At 44.4% G+C, this 14812-nt stretch overlaps 1 protein-coding gene across 4 annotated transcripts in view; it reads right to left on the reverse strand.

Moving 5' to 3' along the window:
* Positions 1-14812, reverse strand: part of LOC115596497 (Kv channel-interacting protein 2) — a 107505-nt gene that overhangs the window by 16995 nt on the left and 75698 nt on the right. The window contains exon 1 of one of the 4 annotated variants that reach the window (XM_030441668.1): positions 9557-10113. The exons of the other annotated variants lie outside the window; for them this stretch is intronic. Coding sequence (XP_030297528.1) covers positions 9557-9662 — 106 coding nt within the window. The 5' untranslated portion in view covers positions 9663-10113. Of the gene's footprint in view, positions 1-9556; positions 10114-14812 lie in introns of those variants that run through there. 4 annotated transcript variants of the gene reach the window in all.

Here is a 14812-nt window from a genome sequence, read left to right on the forward strand (position 1 = left end):
ATCCATAGCGCAATGCCATTCACCATGGCTAAAAATCAACCAAAATTAGCATCTAAATGTCTTTCATTTGATAATCAGCGGAGGTCCAGCGGTTAGCACTGATACCTCACGGCGGCAAAGGTCCTGGGTTCAAATCCTGGCTGCGGCAGGGAGTGTGAATGTTATTCTGCTTGCTTTGGATCCCTCCTCAGATGTGAGCTCTGCATCCAACAGAGCAAAACTGTTGGAAATTGGGAGTGTGTATGTGATATAATTAGCAGTGATGTTCCTAAGACATTTCTTTGACTTCTACTCATAACCTCAAAGGGTCTTTGAGGGCAGTGAGGCCCCTCCAGGGTGAGAAATCATAGAAAACCAGTAGTTTATTTTAGTGTTAACTTTTTATGGCCTGTACACGAGGACACAACACAAAGACAAAACAATGTTCTGATTTAATATAATGACAGGCATTCAATTGCCCGGAATGATAATCTACTGGAGATGTTGACACCCTTACACACAATGGCACACACGCAGCCACATACAAGATTGCGTTAATCAGTCTCAGTTGATTAGTCTCTGTGAGGCATATTTTGCCTGAGGCCAGACACACAGTAATTGAAATACCTCCATATTTAGACGTCTACCTGGGCAATTATTCCTCTCAAAACTGATTAAAATGTCTAAGAGAGAATGGGTGGGAGTGTGTGTATAAGAGTGTGTGTGAGTACGTGCGGCGACGGAGACACAGAGGAGGTCATTGACAAATGGTGCTCAAAATTGGGTGGCGTGTTTCCAATTAGATAAGTGAAAGCAGAGATCCATTTGCATAGATCATTAGCTTTTGAGGATATTTTTAATACCATGATGTGGGACAAAAACAGATTCATTCTACTGAGGCCGAATCCTTTCAGCATAAACTACAGAGAGCCGCTAATGAAGAGTTTTCTTTAGAAAGTGCACACAGTCGGGTGAGGCGGAGGGGATCAGAGAGGTTTTCTCTTTTGAGGAAACGAGACGGAACTGAATATTTTCCGCGCGCAGGAACAGCATTTAGTCTGAAAATTGGACAAATAGTTAAATTTGGACGTCGGTTTCCTGTACGGCATTGTGTCTTGTTTGGATACAGGTAGGTGACGGATGATGGTGACGTCATGTTCAGGCGGTAGACATGAATATTTGAAGGAGAGATGTATGTTGGAAGCATGGCTATTTAAAGCAACATCATGTAGAAAATTGGCTTTTTGTGCGATTTCGCCCCACCCCCAAACAAAACTCTTTACATCGTAACAATGTTACGTGTTGAAAACCTGTCTGTTGAAGTTGACATGTACGTAGCGCTGTGATCCTACCCTCTCACTGAGGCAGAAACAAGTGATAGGGGGGTGGAGTGGCTGAGACAGAGACACTGTATCATCAACATGATTCTGAAGCAGTTATTTTAAGGTGACAAAGTTGCATAGCGTTCCTTTAATTCAACATTTAAAACCAAGCTGTCGTAAAAAGATCTCGTACATTTGATAGAAAATAAGCCAAGCATGATGGCAATCAAAACTATCACGTCATTGTTTTCCATTATAGTTTCAAATGAATCATATTGACCCAAAACAGTTGACAACTGATGTTTTCTCTTTCATAAAAAGTTGAAAATATAGCATTCGCTTCCTTTCTCTTCTCAGCAACTGGAAAACACATTATTAATTCATTAATTCATTAATAAATTAATCTGTATTTGAAGGCTGAGGCTGAAACACATGGGTGAAAACCTCTGACCTGCCCAGAAACATATTGCAGTAATTAACATTTACACCTGAAGAGGGCAGTGCAATGTAAGACATTTGATTAGCTGCTCACCTCTAGCTACAGCTCTCTGTATCTTTGTTATTGTCCTTCATTTAAATTCTACACCAGAGACCAGACTAACTGGGGGCGGGGGGGGGGGGGGATCTTTCATCACCCCCCCCGCCCACCCACTTTTACCTCTTTCCAACACACATTCACACAACACTGACAGGGATAGTAACACTCACGTATGCTATTATGACAATATTTCACATCAACCTGTGTCCAACGAAACAGCACTGAAGCTGTCATACTTCAAGCGTATTTTCTGCCACTCAGCTACATCGAGGCATTTTAAGAATGCATCCTGTGTTTTTGAGTAATGTAAAGCAGTCGATCTAAATTGGGTTTTCATCGCTCACAACAACGCTCTAAACTTATTTCCATTAAAATCATGAACACTCTGCTCTGCTGTTTCCTGCCAGGAGCCAAATCAGGTAAACATCCTGAGCGGGTCGATACGACTGAAAAAAGACTTTCAAGCAGCCGACAGGGTTTGAATCTCGGCTGCGTCGAGGTTGCGTTTCAGCCGCTGAAAGATTTGTTCCCAAAAAGACAACAAATCTTAAGGGGAAATCAAGTCGTAGTGGTTGTATTACAGAGCGATCTAACACCATTTTACAGCCAAAGCAAACATTACTTAATTGGAACAAAAGGCGTTGAAAACACTGAACGGAGAGTAAAAACTCATCTGGCAGCGGCGTGCGGGAAAGTTCTCCTAAATGTTTGCTGGGACTCAGCCATGAATGAAGATCAAATTGGCAGTTAAATCAATGGCAGAATGACAGCAGCCCGTAGCCTTGCTTTGTTGTTGTAAAAGAGGGTGAATAATAGCCACTGTCTGCCCAACATAAATGTTTTATCCTGGTGAATCGTGCTGCAAGGCTTCTGTGCCCTTGTTAGTGCTGTGTGAGTGTGTTTGTGAGAGAGAAAATCTGAATAGAGGAATGAATAGATCGAGAGAGGGAGACCTTGTGTAAATCAGCAGCTGGAGGCCAGGAATTAGAGTTTTTACTTTTTCTCACATTTTCAATCACCTCTACGAGTGAGTGATCGGCAGCTTGAGCGTTTAGTTATTGGCCTGTTAACTTCGCGTTTTATTTAGATGACTTTCTAATCTTAAACATAAAGTATGTGTCACAGTTTACAGTATATTTTGATGGCTTATCAATCATCAAATGCCTTTGTGTGAGCAGACCAAGCGGTGGACTCCTGAAGGGCAGGGGTGAAAAATGATAATAAAAAGGCCACCAGCTCGCTTTGTGAAGATTAAAATCATTGTGTACTGTGACTCAGATAAGTATAACTGCTGATAACAACAGGGAAGCAGAGGTGAAGAGGCCAGTGTACAGAAGCCTTTATCACACTGCGATTCCTTTTTAAGGGCTCCCTCAGGAGAGGTGAAGCAGTTGACGAACTAATTAATGAAAAGGAGGATAAACTCGTTACCCAGCCTCACAACTGCAAACAAACATTGCATATAAAGCACGAGGGTGAACGAGACCGAGGAAGACACCACACGTAACTGCATGCACCAGCAACTGTAACATATGGAGGAATGAAAATAAAAGTCGCACTGAGCAAGCTAATTGGAACCACTGCGGTTTACATCACAGGGTTTTGTTTTACACACACATTATTGATGACGGCAGGCAATGCCCGTTGTTGGCGGCTTTAGTTTTGTCAAAAGTTTGTTAAAAGTGTCAGTAAACGTACTGGATCCTTTTCATTAGGCGGATACATCAATCTATATGCAGAGGAATGTATCAATAGTTCTTAAATGCAACTGTGATTAGAGTTCCTGTAGAGAACACCATTTATGGATGATCACTGCATGTTACCAAGTAAAATTCCTTCATTCAGTATTTTACAGACAAGTAAAAGTACAGACATCAAAACAGACCACGATTGTCACATTGCTATATACTATCACTGCGTGACAGTTGATTGACACATTAATGAGCTGGCAAATAGTTTCCATACTGCTGGGTAGCTTAACCTAAAATAATAGTTCATAATGAATTTATTAATTCTATTTTTAGAAATATCTGAATCCTCTACAAAGCAACTTGTGACTAAAACTGTCAAAGTACAACATTTTTCTTCAGCAATGCAGAAGAAAGTGTTGAGTAAATTGACTTAGTTACTGGCAAAGAGCAATATCTATTCGCAAGTGCTACAAAACCCTCATAGTTAACAAACAGCTATTAGAAGAAGAAGAAATGTTGATATTCCGGCTTTAAAACCATCATATCTGAGGATTGCTTGACTTGGGAAAGTTTCCGCTTTGAGCCCACTACAGCCGCATCAGAATACTTCCTGTAATAAAACTGCAAACTGCCTGAGCTTCTTACCCAGAAAATCAAATGTGACATTAAAACCGGCCAGAACATGAATGGGTTAAGCTGCATACGGGAAAAGGTCTTCAGACACAAAGCTAAGCTACGTTAATGCAAATCATCCAAACTCTAATAAGTTAGCCGGGGATATTTTCAAGGACAGGTCTGGATGTGTGTGCGTGAGTGCGTGTGTGTGTGTGCGCGCGCGCGCTCGGCATGTGTGTTTGTGAATTCATTAGTTTATTCTCAATGTTATCAAATTTCTGCAGACGCGTGTCAGAAGAAGAGCAGCGGAGCGTCAACAACTTCTGTTCTTTTATCCACAGAGCACCTGCCATACAAATACAGCTCACACACACACATACACACACACGCCACACACGCCACACACGACTGCTATAATCAAATCCAGGGAAGGAGAGCCAGAGGAAAAAAAGATGACAGACAGCGACAGAAGGGGGGGGGGGGGCAGAGAGACAAGTAGAGAACGAGAGGGAAGTGGTGAGGGAGGGATGGCAGAGGATGGAGAGAGCTGTGTATTAAATATCCCCTGTCTGATCCTCCCGTGTCCAAGGCTCTCATCTTCTAGCTGGCCAGCCATCAGAGGGGCAGAGAGAGAAAGAGCCTCAGACAAGGACAACGAGGACAGTCTCCTCCACACTCACTGCAGTTTTACTACTGTTCAGAAAGTTTACCACAGTCGGGATACATGTTGTCCGAACCGCTGACAGAAGCATACCGTAGCTTCTGTCAGCGGTTCTGCCTAGCTGCCCTCGTTTCAACGTCAGTCTTTGGCTGATCACCTTCAACAATTCAAATTTCAAAATTTGCAAAAATCATGGCAACCAGATGACATTTTTTTTACTTGCTTCGAGTTCAAGACGATAAAGGTGAGTGAAGTATACCATCAGATTTGACAGCTGTAATGTGCTCGGACCCCCCGCAGAGTGTGTGAAGCAATGCACGCACAGCTCACTACAAATGGCCTGCTAACGCACACAAGCACACTGCGTCCCCCCACTAGAGTGCTGCCCATCTACTGAAGGGCAATTACAGTGACGGTATGTGTGTGTGTGTGTGTGTGTGTGTGTGTGTGTGTGTGTGTGTGTGTGTGTGTGTGTGTGTGTGTGTGCGTGTGTGTGCGTGTGTGTGTGAGAGCTTGGACACAAATGGGTCCTCTGCCGACCGCTGAGCAATTTACCTGCACTTATCCCCCCTCCCTTGTCCCATTCCCACACACATGAACACACACACACACACACACACACACACACACACACACACTGTGCTGATCATAGCAAAATAACACGTTAAGCAAGAAAAATGATTTGCTGAGCTGTGTGTTATACAGCATAAGGATTATGCTCCATGATGAAGGTAGGACTAGCTTATGTGTTAGCATTCCTTAAGCCCAAACCTTGAAGGAATCATTTGTGAAAAATGACAACATGAACAAACAATATCAAGAACAGTGTGAGTACAGAACAGTGTTAACATCCTGTTACTTATGTTGTGTTAAGCGCTGTGTTGCAGAGGTGTCCACTGAAGTCGACATGCTAAAAGGCTAGCCCCACCCTATCCTGTCTTGCAATACCACCAGTCAATAGGGCCTCTCCGCTCCGAGGCTACCTGAGCACCCTGCTAACATCAGCTAGTCGCTAAAGCTAAAGCCATCTACAGCACAGGGTGTGGTAGATATGCCGCTTCCTGTGGTTTTTGGAGCGGCTATCAAACTGGCCAATCACATGATACAACACATCAAATTTCACCAGGAGAGGAACATCATTATTTTCACAGACGTTTCAATAAAATAACTGAAATTCAAAACTCATGGTGCCACTTCAGGGAAAATGATTTGTCATCATCCTCTGGGGATGAAAGTTTTGTGCCTTCAGTTAATTGTGTAGATATGCTGCTGAAGAATACTAAACATGAGCTGCTGGTGGCACTACAGGGAAGTCAGAGTGTTATTAGAATTCCTCATCTAGGGACCTTTAATTCAGAAATCCATTCGATACTTGTCGAGATACTTCAGCGGCGACCAACTGACGGACTGATATTGCCGTCCATATTTGTTGTGAGCAAATCAAGTTAAATTCCTCGACGAACCTCCGCCTACGCTCTTCATATCTTACAGGTGGAGCGGTGGCAGCGACGTCTTCGTGATCATGCAGTTGCACAAAAGAAGAGACTCCCGGTAAATTAACTGAATCATTTATGGCGTTTTTGATTAAATCTGAACAATAAAGAAGCTGTAGACAGATGCACTGAAGATTGATTTTTTTTTTAAAGTTTGAGGCACCTAGAATAAAAAGGATAATGACAGAATCTACAGAACATCCTTTATAACTTGTATAAATCAGGACCCTCTTGCAGTAGCCTGGAGTCCAGATATGTCTCCTCGGGACTCTAAAGCCAATGAACTGTGTGTCTCTTCGACGACACTCACTTCATACCCCCAGTTAACTGATTTGAATCAAACAGAAGCAGCGAAGTAAAAAACCCACGGTGAAAAGTAAAGGATTGGATTCTGCGGGCTGGTCTGACATATGGCTCACATCCAGCTGCTAACTCAGGTACAAGTTGATACGAGGGAGGCGAGAGACATAACCGTATCTTTCTGAGCCTCTCAGGAGTGATGAAACAGCACTGGAGCATGTCCCTGACATCCAGGACCTCATCAAGCCCACTGCCAACTCAATTTATACTAAAATCAACTGCTGAAACAGTCTGTGGCGCATATGGCAAGGTGCCATACCTTTCATCCCATGAAGATGGGCACCACAGCTCACTGCAGCACACACAGTAGTATCTCCGGCTTCTTGGTAGCTCGCAATTAGTGAAATGTATCCGCTGAGAGACAGTAAAGGGTAAGTCTCAGTGACGGGAACAGGTTTATTACTGGCAAACACCGGGTCCAGATTTCCTGTGTACATTTAATAAGTTAAAGTCAACAACTTCTATCCAGGGAATGTTTATAGAAGGAGAGAAAAGTGGAGGAAACCGCTGTGTTGTTAGACTCCTTTGTCAGGCACGCTTGCCATCCAGCTCCGGCCAGAACATCCCAGCGTACAACTCTTCAATTTCCACCTCATAAACTTCTAAAGACCTCGCTCAGGCCATTAGCCATTAGCTTTAAATCTATCAGAACCTTGTAAACCTCCCAGACGAGAGTGCACCTCACACATACTGTACGCATCCTCTTCACACACATGCCGCCCTTTCTCTTTTCTCCACTCTTTGTGTGTGTGTGTGTGTGTGTGTGTGTGTATGTGTTTGTGTGTGTGTGTGTGTGTGTGTGTATGTGTGTGTGTGTGTGTGTGTGTGTGTGTGTGTGTGTTTTAATCAGCGTAGGGTCAGCAACACAGCTCATTAAAGTAATGGGAGTCTCGCTGTCTCTTTATTTTACTTGTCTCGGTCTGGCTCACCAGAAAATGACTCTGAGTCTGGCGAGAGGGAGAGGAGAGGGCATTTTCAACCACAATTAATATCTTATCTTTTTTTTCAAAGCTTACCTCAAGAGATTGGTGGAAGGTGGAAAATAGAGGGACACGTATCAGCTACCATTGCAAAGTTTTCTGTTGTTTTTTTGCAACGCCAAAGTACAGAGTGCACACACAACTGATTTCAAGTGCAAGTGCATCACATCAGCAGATGGATCCCGTGAGAGGAGTAAATGAAAGACACGCTGCTACTCAAGCAGCCAACAATAGACTCCATTATTATAGTAGAAAGGTCAAGCAGAATGAAGCAATCTGTCTGATAGAGAAGTGAAACGAGGGATTCATATTGAGCAGGACAGGTTACAAATGAACGAAGGTGCCTCAGCCATCATGGTATCACTGACACATTGTAAATACACAAGATACATGTTGCTTTTACACATGAACATGCATATCAGCTGTGTGTGACATGCCATTATATGGAGTGTGCGTCAGGTCCAAGCCCTCCCAGTGAGAGCACATGATCCTGCAGATCGTCTGAGTAATACAGTTGTTCTGCCATCTGGACCGAGTCCCTCCATTAAAGAGAAAATTCATTAGCTTAAGTACTCACAAGGGAGCTGGCACATACACACGTACACTTATTATGGCTGCCATTTTCCATAAATAATGGGCGGAATATGCTGAAGAGTGATGCACAGGGCATAACGAGAGTATAAATGGAGCATCCAGTGTGTGTTTGTGTTTGTGTGTGTGTGTCCCTGTGTATGCAGGGCTCTGTAGCATAGACTATAGAAACTTATTTTAGATGACAGAGATGTTGGCACACCTTGACTGCTGGGTGCCGTCCAGCAGGTGCATCAGGGATGGAGACTCTCACTTGTAGTGTAGCATCTAGAGCAAATCCTTTAACTGTGCAGGGTCTTTTTTAAACCAAAATGCATGTCTGCTCTTTACTTAGTGACTCAGAATGAGAGTAGGAGAGCAGATTCTTGTCATGAAAAAGAAAAGTTAAGAGCCTGTCTGAGCGCCAGCGTTGCCAGATTCCCAAAGTGTACAGGACATGCTGGGAAATGAGCAAAGGTGGGGGAAAAAAAAAAACCACAATGGAGATAAGAATCCCATCTCTCCCGTTGTCAATGAGAGAGAAGAGATAAGTGAGTGTGAACAAGGTAAAGCAGATTGGACTTAGAAGGGGCACAAAACACAGGTCATCCAGAGAAGACGGGCCAAACAAGGCCTGGGTGCGTGTTGGCAGCTGCTGGGGGTGAGCCAGAGGACCTTTTCAATCGAAGCTTCATTCACAGGGAAGGTGTTGTATGAAATGATGTAAAAGCATCATTCAATAAATGTATCGATTAGCTAAACTATAATGTAGCACTTCTTCTACGTCTTTTTTTACAAAGCGCTGATGTGACAAAAATCGTGGAGTGACTCACTTTTAAACTGAATTATCTGTGTCACCTCATCTCAAGCGCAGAAACACGTTGACCTGTGATCTGCAGCGAGGAGCCATGTGATGCAGCTCCATCCAAAGGCTGCAGACTAATGAGTGCACCGAGAGTAAAGGCTGACATTCCCTCAGTGAGGCAAGTGCCTTTGCACAGCACTCAGACCCATTCTGCCCATAGTGTTATCGATTAAAGGGTAAAAGCACACACCCCAGGGGCAGAGGGAGGCCTCACACACAGCTAAAGTTACTCTGCGTGTGTGTGTGTGTGTGTAAGAGAGAGAGAGAGGGTGTTGCATGGCCCACTGTTGCACCGGTAACCCAAACCCTCAGACATCACTGCAGCCCATCCAGGACCAGAGGGAATGGGCACTGCAGATGAAAATATCAGCTCAAGCACACACTGCTTTAAAATCTTATAACATTTTCTAAAAATCTTCTAAAACTTTTTTTTTTTTTACCACAATCATTAAACCAACAAAGCTCAGAGTCAAATCCATTACCTTCCCCTCCGACAGGCTCAAACATCCCAAACTGCTCCAGGACTTTGATGAAGAGACCCATGACCACCAGCACAGCGATCATCTCCAAGCCATCCAGACTCAACATCTTGGGAGACCGCCGTCTGTCATCGCCTGACGCTGCTACACAGAGCCAGGTCAGGTCGGGGCGGGCCGGGCCGGGCTCCGGCCACCAACGCCAGACCCGTTCAGCTGCGCCCAACCTGAGCAAATTGTCCAACTTTAGCCCCGCTGAGCCGACTTCCTCACTTTGATCCACTTCGATCCAGATCTAATATTCTAACTTGTGAAAAATCAGTCACCCCGCTCTTATCCCCTGGAGGAGGCCATGCTGCTGGAGCTACAGGTCTGCAGCACGGAGCCCCGAGGCTGTCACAACACCTGGGATAAAGTTGAAGTTCTTCTTTTCCCTTTCTTCTCCTCTCTCTTTTCTTCTTCCAGGCCCCCGCCGAGTGATGGAAACTTGGGATGTGCTGCGCCTGCTAGTCCTTTGGCAGTGGTTGTCAGGAAGCAAGTGTTGTGAGGGGGAGAGAGGGAGTGAGCGAGGGAGAGGATGAGTGGGAGATGGCATAGAAAATGAGAGCGAGGGAGAAAGCCTAACTGAGAGAGAGACAGAGAGAGGGAGAGAGAGAGATACTGGGCCAGACACACACACACACACACACACAAACACACACACAATGAGACAGAGATTGTTTGGGGGGGGGGTGTGAGAGTGTTGAGGTATGCCCTCCCTCTCCACTGACATTACATTCATTGATTTGCCTAATGTGGTTCCCTTGGTAACTGGAAGACAGCGTTTAAATCCGGATTTAACTAATGGAAAGAAAATATTTTTATGTTCATCTGAATTCAAGTCCCATCTGAAACGCGTGTTTTCACTGCGCGGGGATCGTTTCATCCGTTTCGCAGCCCGCATGCCTGCCGGTCGATGCAGTGTCTCATTAACTTTTTAAATGAGTCGCCATCAGAGCTCGATGTGAAAAAAATGTTTGGCTTCGGTGCAAAACAATGCAATATCTGGGAGACAAACATCCGTGATGAGAGTAAAAACAGGAGGTAAATGCAGTGATTTCAGATATAGTGTGTTCAGTAGCTGTCGGTGCTGGTGTGACTGTGCCTGACAGACTGTCAAATGTGACTTGATACGAACACGGACAGCAGGAAAAATATGCCCCTCAAGTAGCACTGTTAAAACATGGTAAAACATCCGTTATACTGAGAGCCAAGAACAAAAGTAGCTCGTTTAAAGCTATTTTGTATAACAGCTAGTGATATTTGGTTACCATCATGGTATTCTGACTCTTACTATAGTAATTCAGTATGAGCTGATCCCTCATGCTGAATCTACTGATGGCGTGGAGCGTGGAGAGTGGAGGTCATCTTTCTGTTAGGCTGTGTTGAAAAGTGTGTATTATTCAACTAATGTGTTTTCTTTGTTAGTGTTTTGCCTAGGGCAAATTTGTACGTTTTTACATTTGATCTGAGCAGACTAAAACTGAACGATGCAAGGTGGACTCGATGCTTGTTGCTCACACGCAGTCACAGTTGATGGACAGTGTTTCCCAGTCGTCAAACTTTTAGATATGGTGGCTGACCAGGATAACATCACCATCTTGCGATAAAAAAACCCAACTCAGATTAAAAAATGCACAACTTGTTTGTTTATATTTGTATATAAATAACTGCATGTGTTCCGTACTGTGTGTAGCGCAAAGGAGTTGTCGAACAAATTTTCATTTGTCATTTTAGACGACTGCTGGATGAGACTAAAGACCTGGGTAACTTGGCGAACTTTGCCACCTGAGAAAACCCTAGAAATAAGAAGACTAGAGTGGTGAGAAGTGAACACAGCAATGGCCGAACAGTGAAACAACTTGTAGAGATTGCAAAATGGTAGAACACTTGGATATTTCAGTCTTTTCATATACAGTTGAGATCAGTAACTCCTGTTTTAAAATTATGATTAATTATCAATTATTTGGACCATCGTTGATTTAAAAAACTGCACCCCCTCCCCCAGAAAATTGTATACCATATTCTACAACTGTAGACTTGCATCATATTACTGGTTTATTTTGTACGAGACATTAACTTCACAGCAGTTCTGCTTTCTGACATCTGTTTGATGTATGAGTAAGGGATTCATTAAGGTTCTGTTAGCCAGTGGGATTAAAAAACAAACAAACTTCCTGCGAGAGATAACATTTGCTCACTAACCACTAAAAGCATTCGGATCATGACAATCGATTACTCCAAGTTTGCTGCTCCTAGTGAAGAAGTTGAAGTATCTCGGGGTCGTATTCACCTATAAGACTGTGAGGATGACAGGGGCATTGGTGCGTTGTCAGGGGTGATGGGGACGTTGTGAGGAGAGAGCTGAGCCACGAGGCAAAGCTTTTCATTTACAAGTCAATCCACGCTACAACCCTCACATGTGGTAGCACGCTTTGGGTCCGGACTGAAAGAACGACATACAATCGGCCGAAGTGAGTTGGGCTCACCCTTGGATAGAGGGTCGAAAGGTCTAGCTGTGGTGGTTTGAGCGTCTGATCGGGATGCTTTCTGATCACCTTCCTTTGGAGGGCATTTCAACTGGTAGAAGACCCTGAAGTGGACACAGAGCCTGCTGGATGGATCACATATTTTATCAGACCTGAACACCTCTGGATCCCCCAGGAAGAGCTGGAAAGCATTGCCTGGGAGAGGGACATTTGGACTACCATGCTCAGCCTGCTGCAACCACAATCGAGCTCCAGATAAATGGACAGATACTCAGCAATAAGATCCACATGTATTGTGTTTCTCAAAACTGACATATTGGCCCCATTAGCAACTACTCCCATTTTAATCAAGAAAAACAGAGACTAATAGAGAAACTGTAACGTTGTATTTCACATATGGAAAACTGCACTTCTATGACCCACGACACACACTATTTAATACATATGTTTTTTTAATACATCTCTTACATGGGAGAGCTGCAATAAAATGGAAAGCTGGGATAAGAATCAATTGTGCACAGACCTTAATTCAAAGCAGAATTGCTAGTTTTAACGGAATGCAAAGCACATGAAGTTGACAAAGCTCGTCCTTTAAAGAAATATTAGTATACTTTCTAATTGGCAACTTTTCATCCTCGTAAAGCATTCCCTCCTCACTGTTCTCGTCCATTACTGGTCCGCCGTCGCCACACACAGCCACCATGCGATGTTCTGCCCCTCCCGGCGCCACTCCCAGCGAGGGTATCGCCTCACCTCATGCTACAAAAATAACAGATGGAAAAAGGTGCGATGTCATATCCCTTTCTGCCTTCCTGGAGGCGAGGCGGCAGGGGTTTGACAAATGTGCTGCGTCTGCATCCGCATCTGTTGTTGTTTCTCATTGTTGACATTCCCTCTCCTGCATTTTGAGACGGGGCTATACAGGCAGCGCGCCTCATTACGGAGATGCCTGTCACATGAGGAGCGTCGCCAAGGACCGCGTGGGTCAGCCTGATGTCTGCTCGCCCTCAAACACACGAGTCAGACAAGGTGACAGGGAAGCCTAATCTCGTGTGACCCCCGCTCTGCTCATATATGGTGTGACGGCAAAAACAAACCGACGCCGCGGCAGACCCATTTCTCCTCAGTCTGGCGGTAATGTATACCGGGGCTGAGCTCTGGTTGCAGACACGGCGAACGTAAACAGAGAAATATTGAACCACACACACACACACACACACACACACACTCCTGAAAAGTGAGGGAGGAATCCAAGCCCTGACTCGCTGGTTAAAAATGATTTCTCCGCCCGCTTATTTATTGAAGGGTTGTCATTTGTGAGGCGAAAACAGAGAGGAGGGAGGAAGAGAAGAAGCAAGGCAGGTTGTTGCATGAGACGTGGTGGCAGGGGAGAGTAATGAGGAGGAAGAGAAGACAGACAGAAAGAGAACATGGAGGAACAAAGGAAGGACAAACTGAAGAGCCCGAGCAACTGAGGGGCAGACCCCTCCACGTAGAGATCCGCGAAGCACAGAGGGAAGAGGCATCTATTCTTCATTACCCTCCAGCATCTCGCCCCTCCTGGAGGATTTTTCACCTCGTTCCAGCTGTCACGACAGAAAATTGGCCCCGCAGATGTGTCCTCTACTCCTTCGCCATTCTCCTCCCCTACTTTCTCCTCCGCTCTTCATCAAATATACACAAACAACAGGTACATATTTGCACTTCCTTCAGAGCCGAGGTCCGCGAGACACACTCCGTATGACTTTAATTTCACAAGAGGGGAACAGTATTCTGAAACTGAGAGTTCAATTAAGGGTGGGGGGGGGATCAGTGCAACAGGTCTGTGTACAGTCTGAGTCAGAGCTCTCGGGGAACCATTCAGAGCAAATAGCTTTCTGACACATTTTTTTTCTTTGTAGGTACAGCTAATGAGCAGACACATTCATCACTTCAGCTTTCTCCCTCCATAGTGCCGCCGGAACAATGCTGCCCTTTCAGACAGTGGTGCATTTCAATCTCCAGAGTGAGAGGAGCAAGATGACGTAAAAGCACATTTGGTCAGTATTTTGCTTCCAGTTTATTTTTTTGGGATGTTCTTTGAAATCTGAAATATCTGCACGTGCATCTTTACCGCACAGTATGTCATTTCTGAGGCGAGGGGTCTCCGAACAAAACATATGTGTAGAGTGGGATCATGGGAGTTCATGTCGTCATTGGTAAACAACCTTTTTTGACTCAGGTATGGTCACGAAGAAGCTACAGTAATGTTTTAAAGTTTTATTTACATGATGCTTAGTCATGTTCACTGGCTTCCTTTCTCATTCTCTGACCCTCTTCTGGAAGATGCAATGACATGAGACTAAATGAAATGCACCCTTACCCGCCGGGGGACAAATTGCCATCCTGGATGCCCCTCCAGTGGACAAAATGTGGTAAACTGCCCTCACTTCTGCAAAAATGTACCATGACTTCCCGGTACACTGACTAACAGCTGGTGCTCTTTTTATTTTTTCCACCCCTGCCCCTGAAACATCCTGAGTCCGCCACTGCAGCAAGTCAACAAAACATATAGCAAGAAAGGAAGCTGTTGATGATGCTGTATTTTGCATTATAGGAAAGGTAAAAAGATAAATCAAAGGAAAAAGAAACACCTGTTAATCAACTGTTGAAGTAAAAAAAAAAAAAAAGGTGAAAGAAGGAAAGGTAAGTGGAGGTTGGTTTTTCTTTGGGATAACGGTAGAATAGTTGAGCA

Source organism: Sparus aurata, chromosome 15 (genome assembly GCF_900880675.1).
Source record: "Sparus aurata chromosome 15, fSpaAur1.1, whole genome shotgun sequence".
Classification (NCBI taxonomy): domain Eukaryota; kingdom Metazoa; phylum Chordata; class Actinopteri; order Spariformes; family Sparidae; genus Sparus; species Sparus aurata.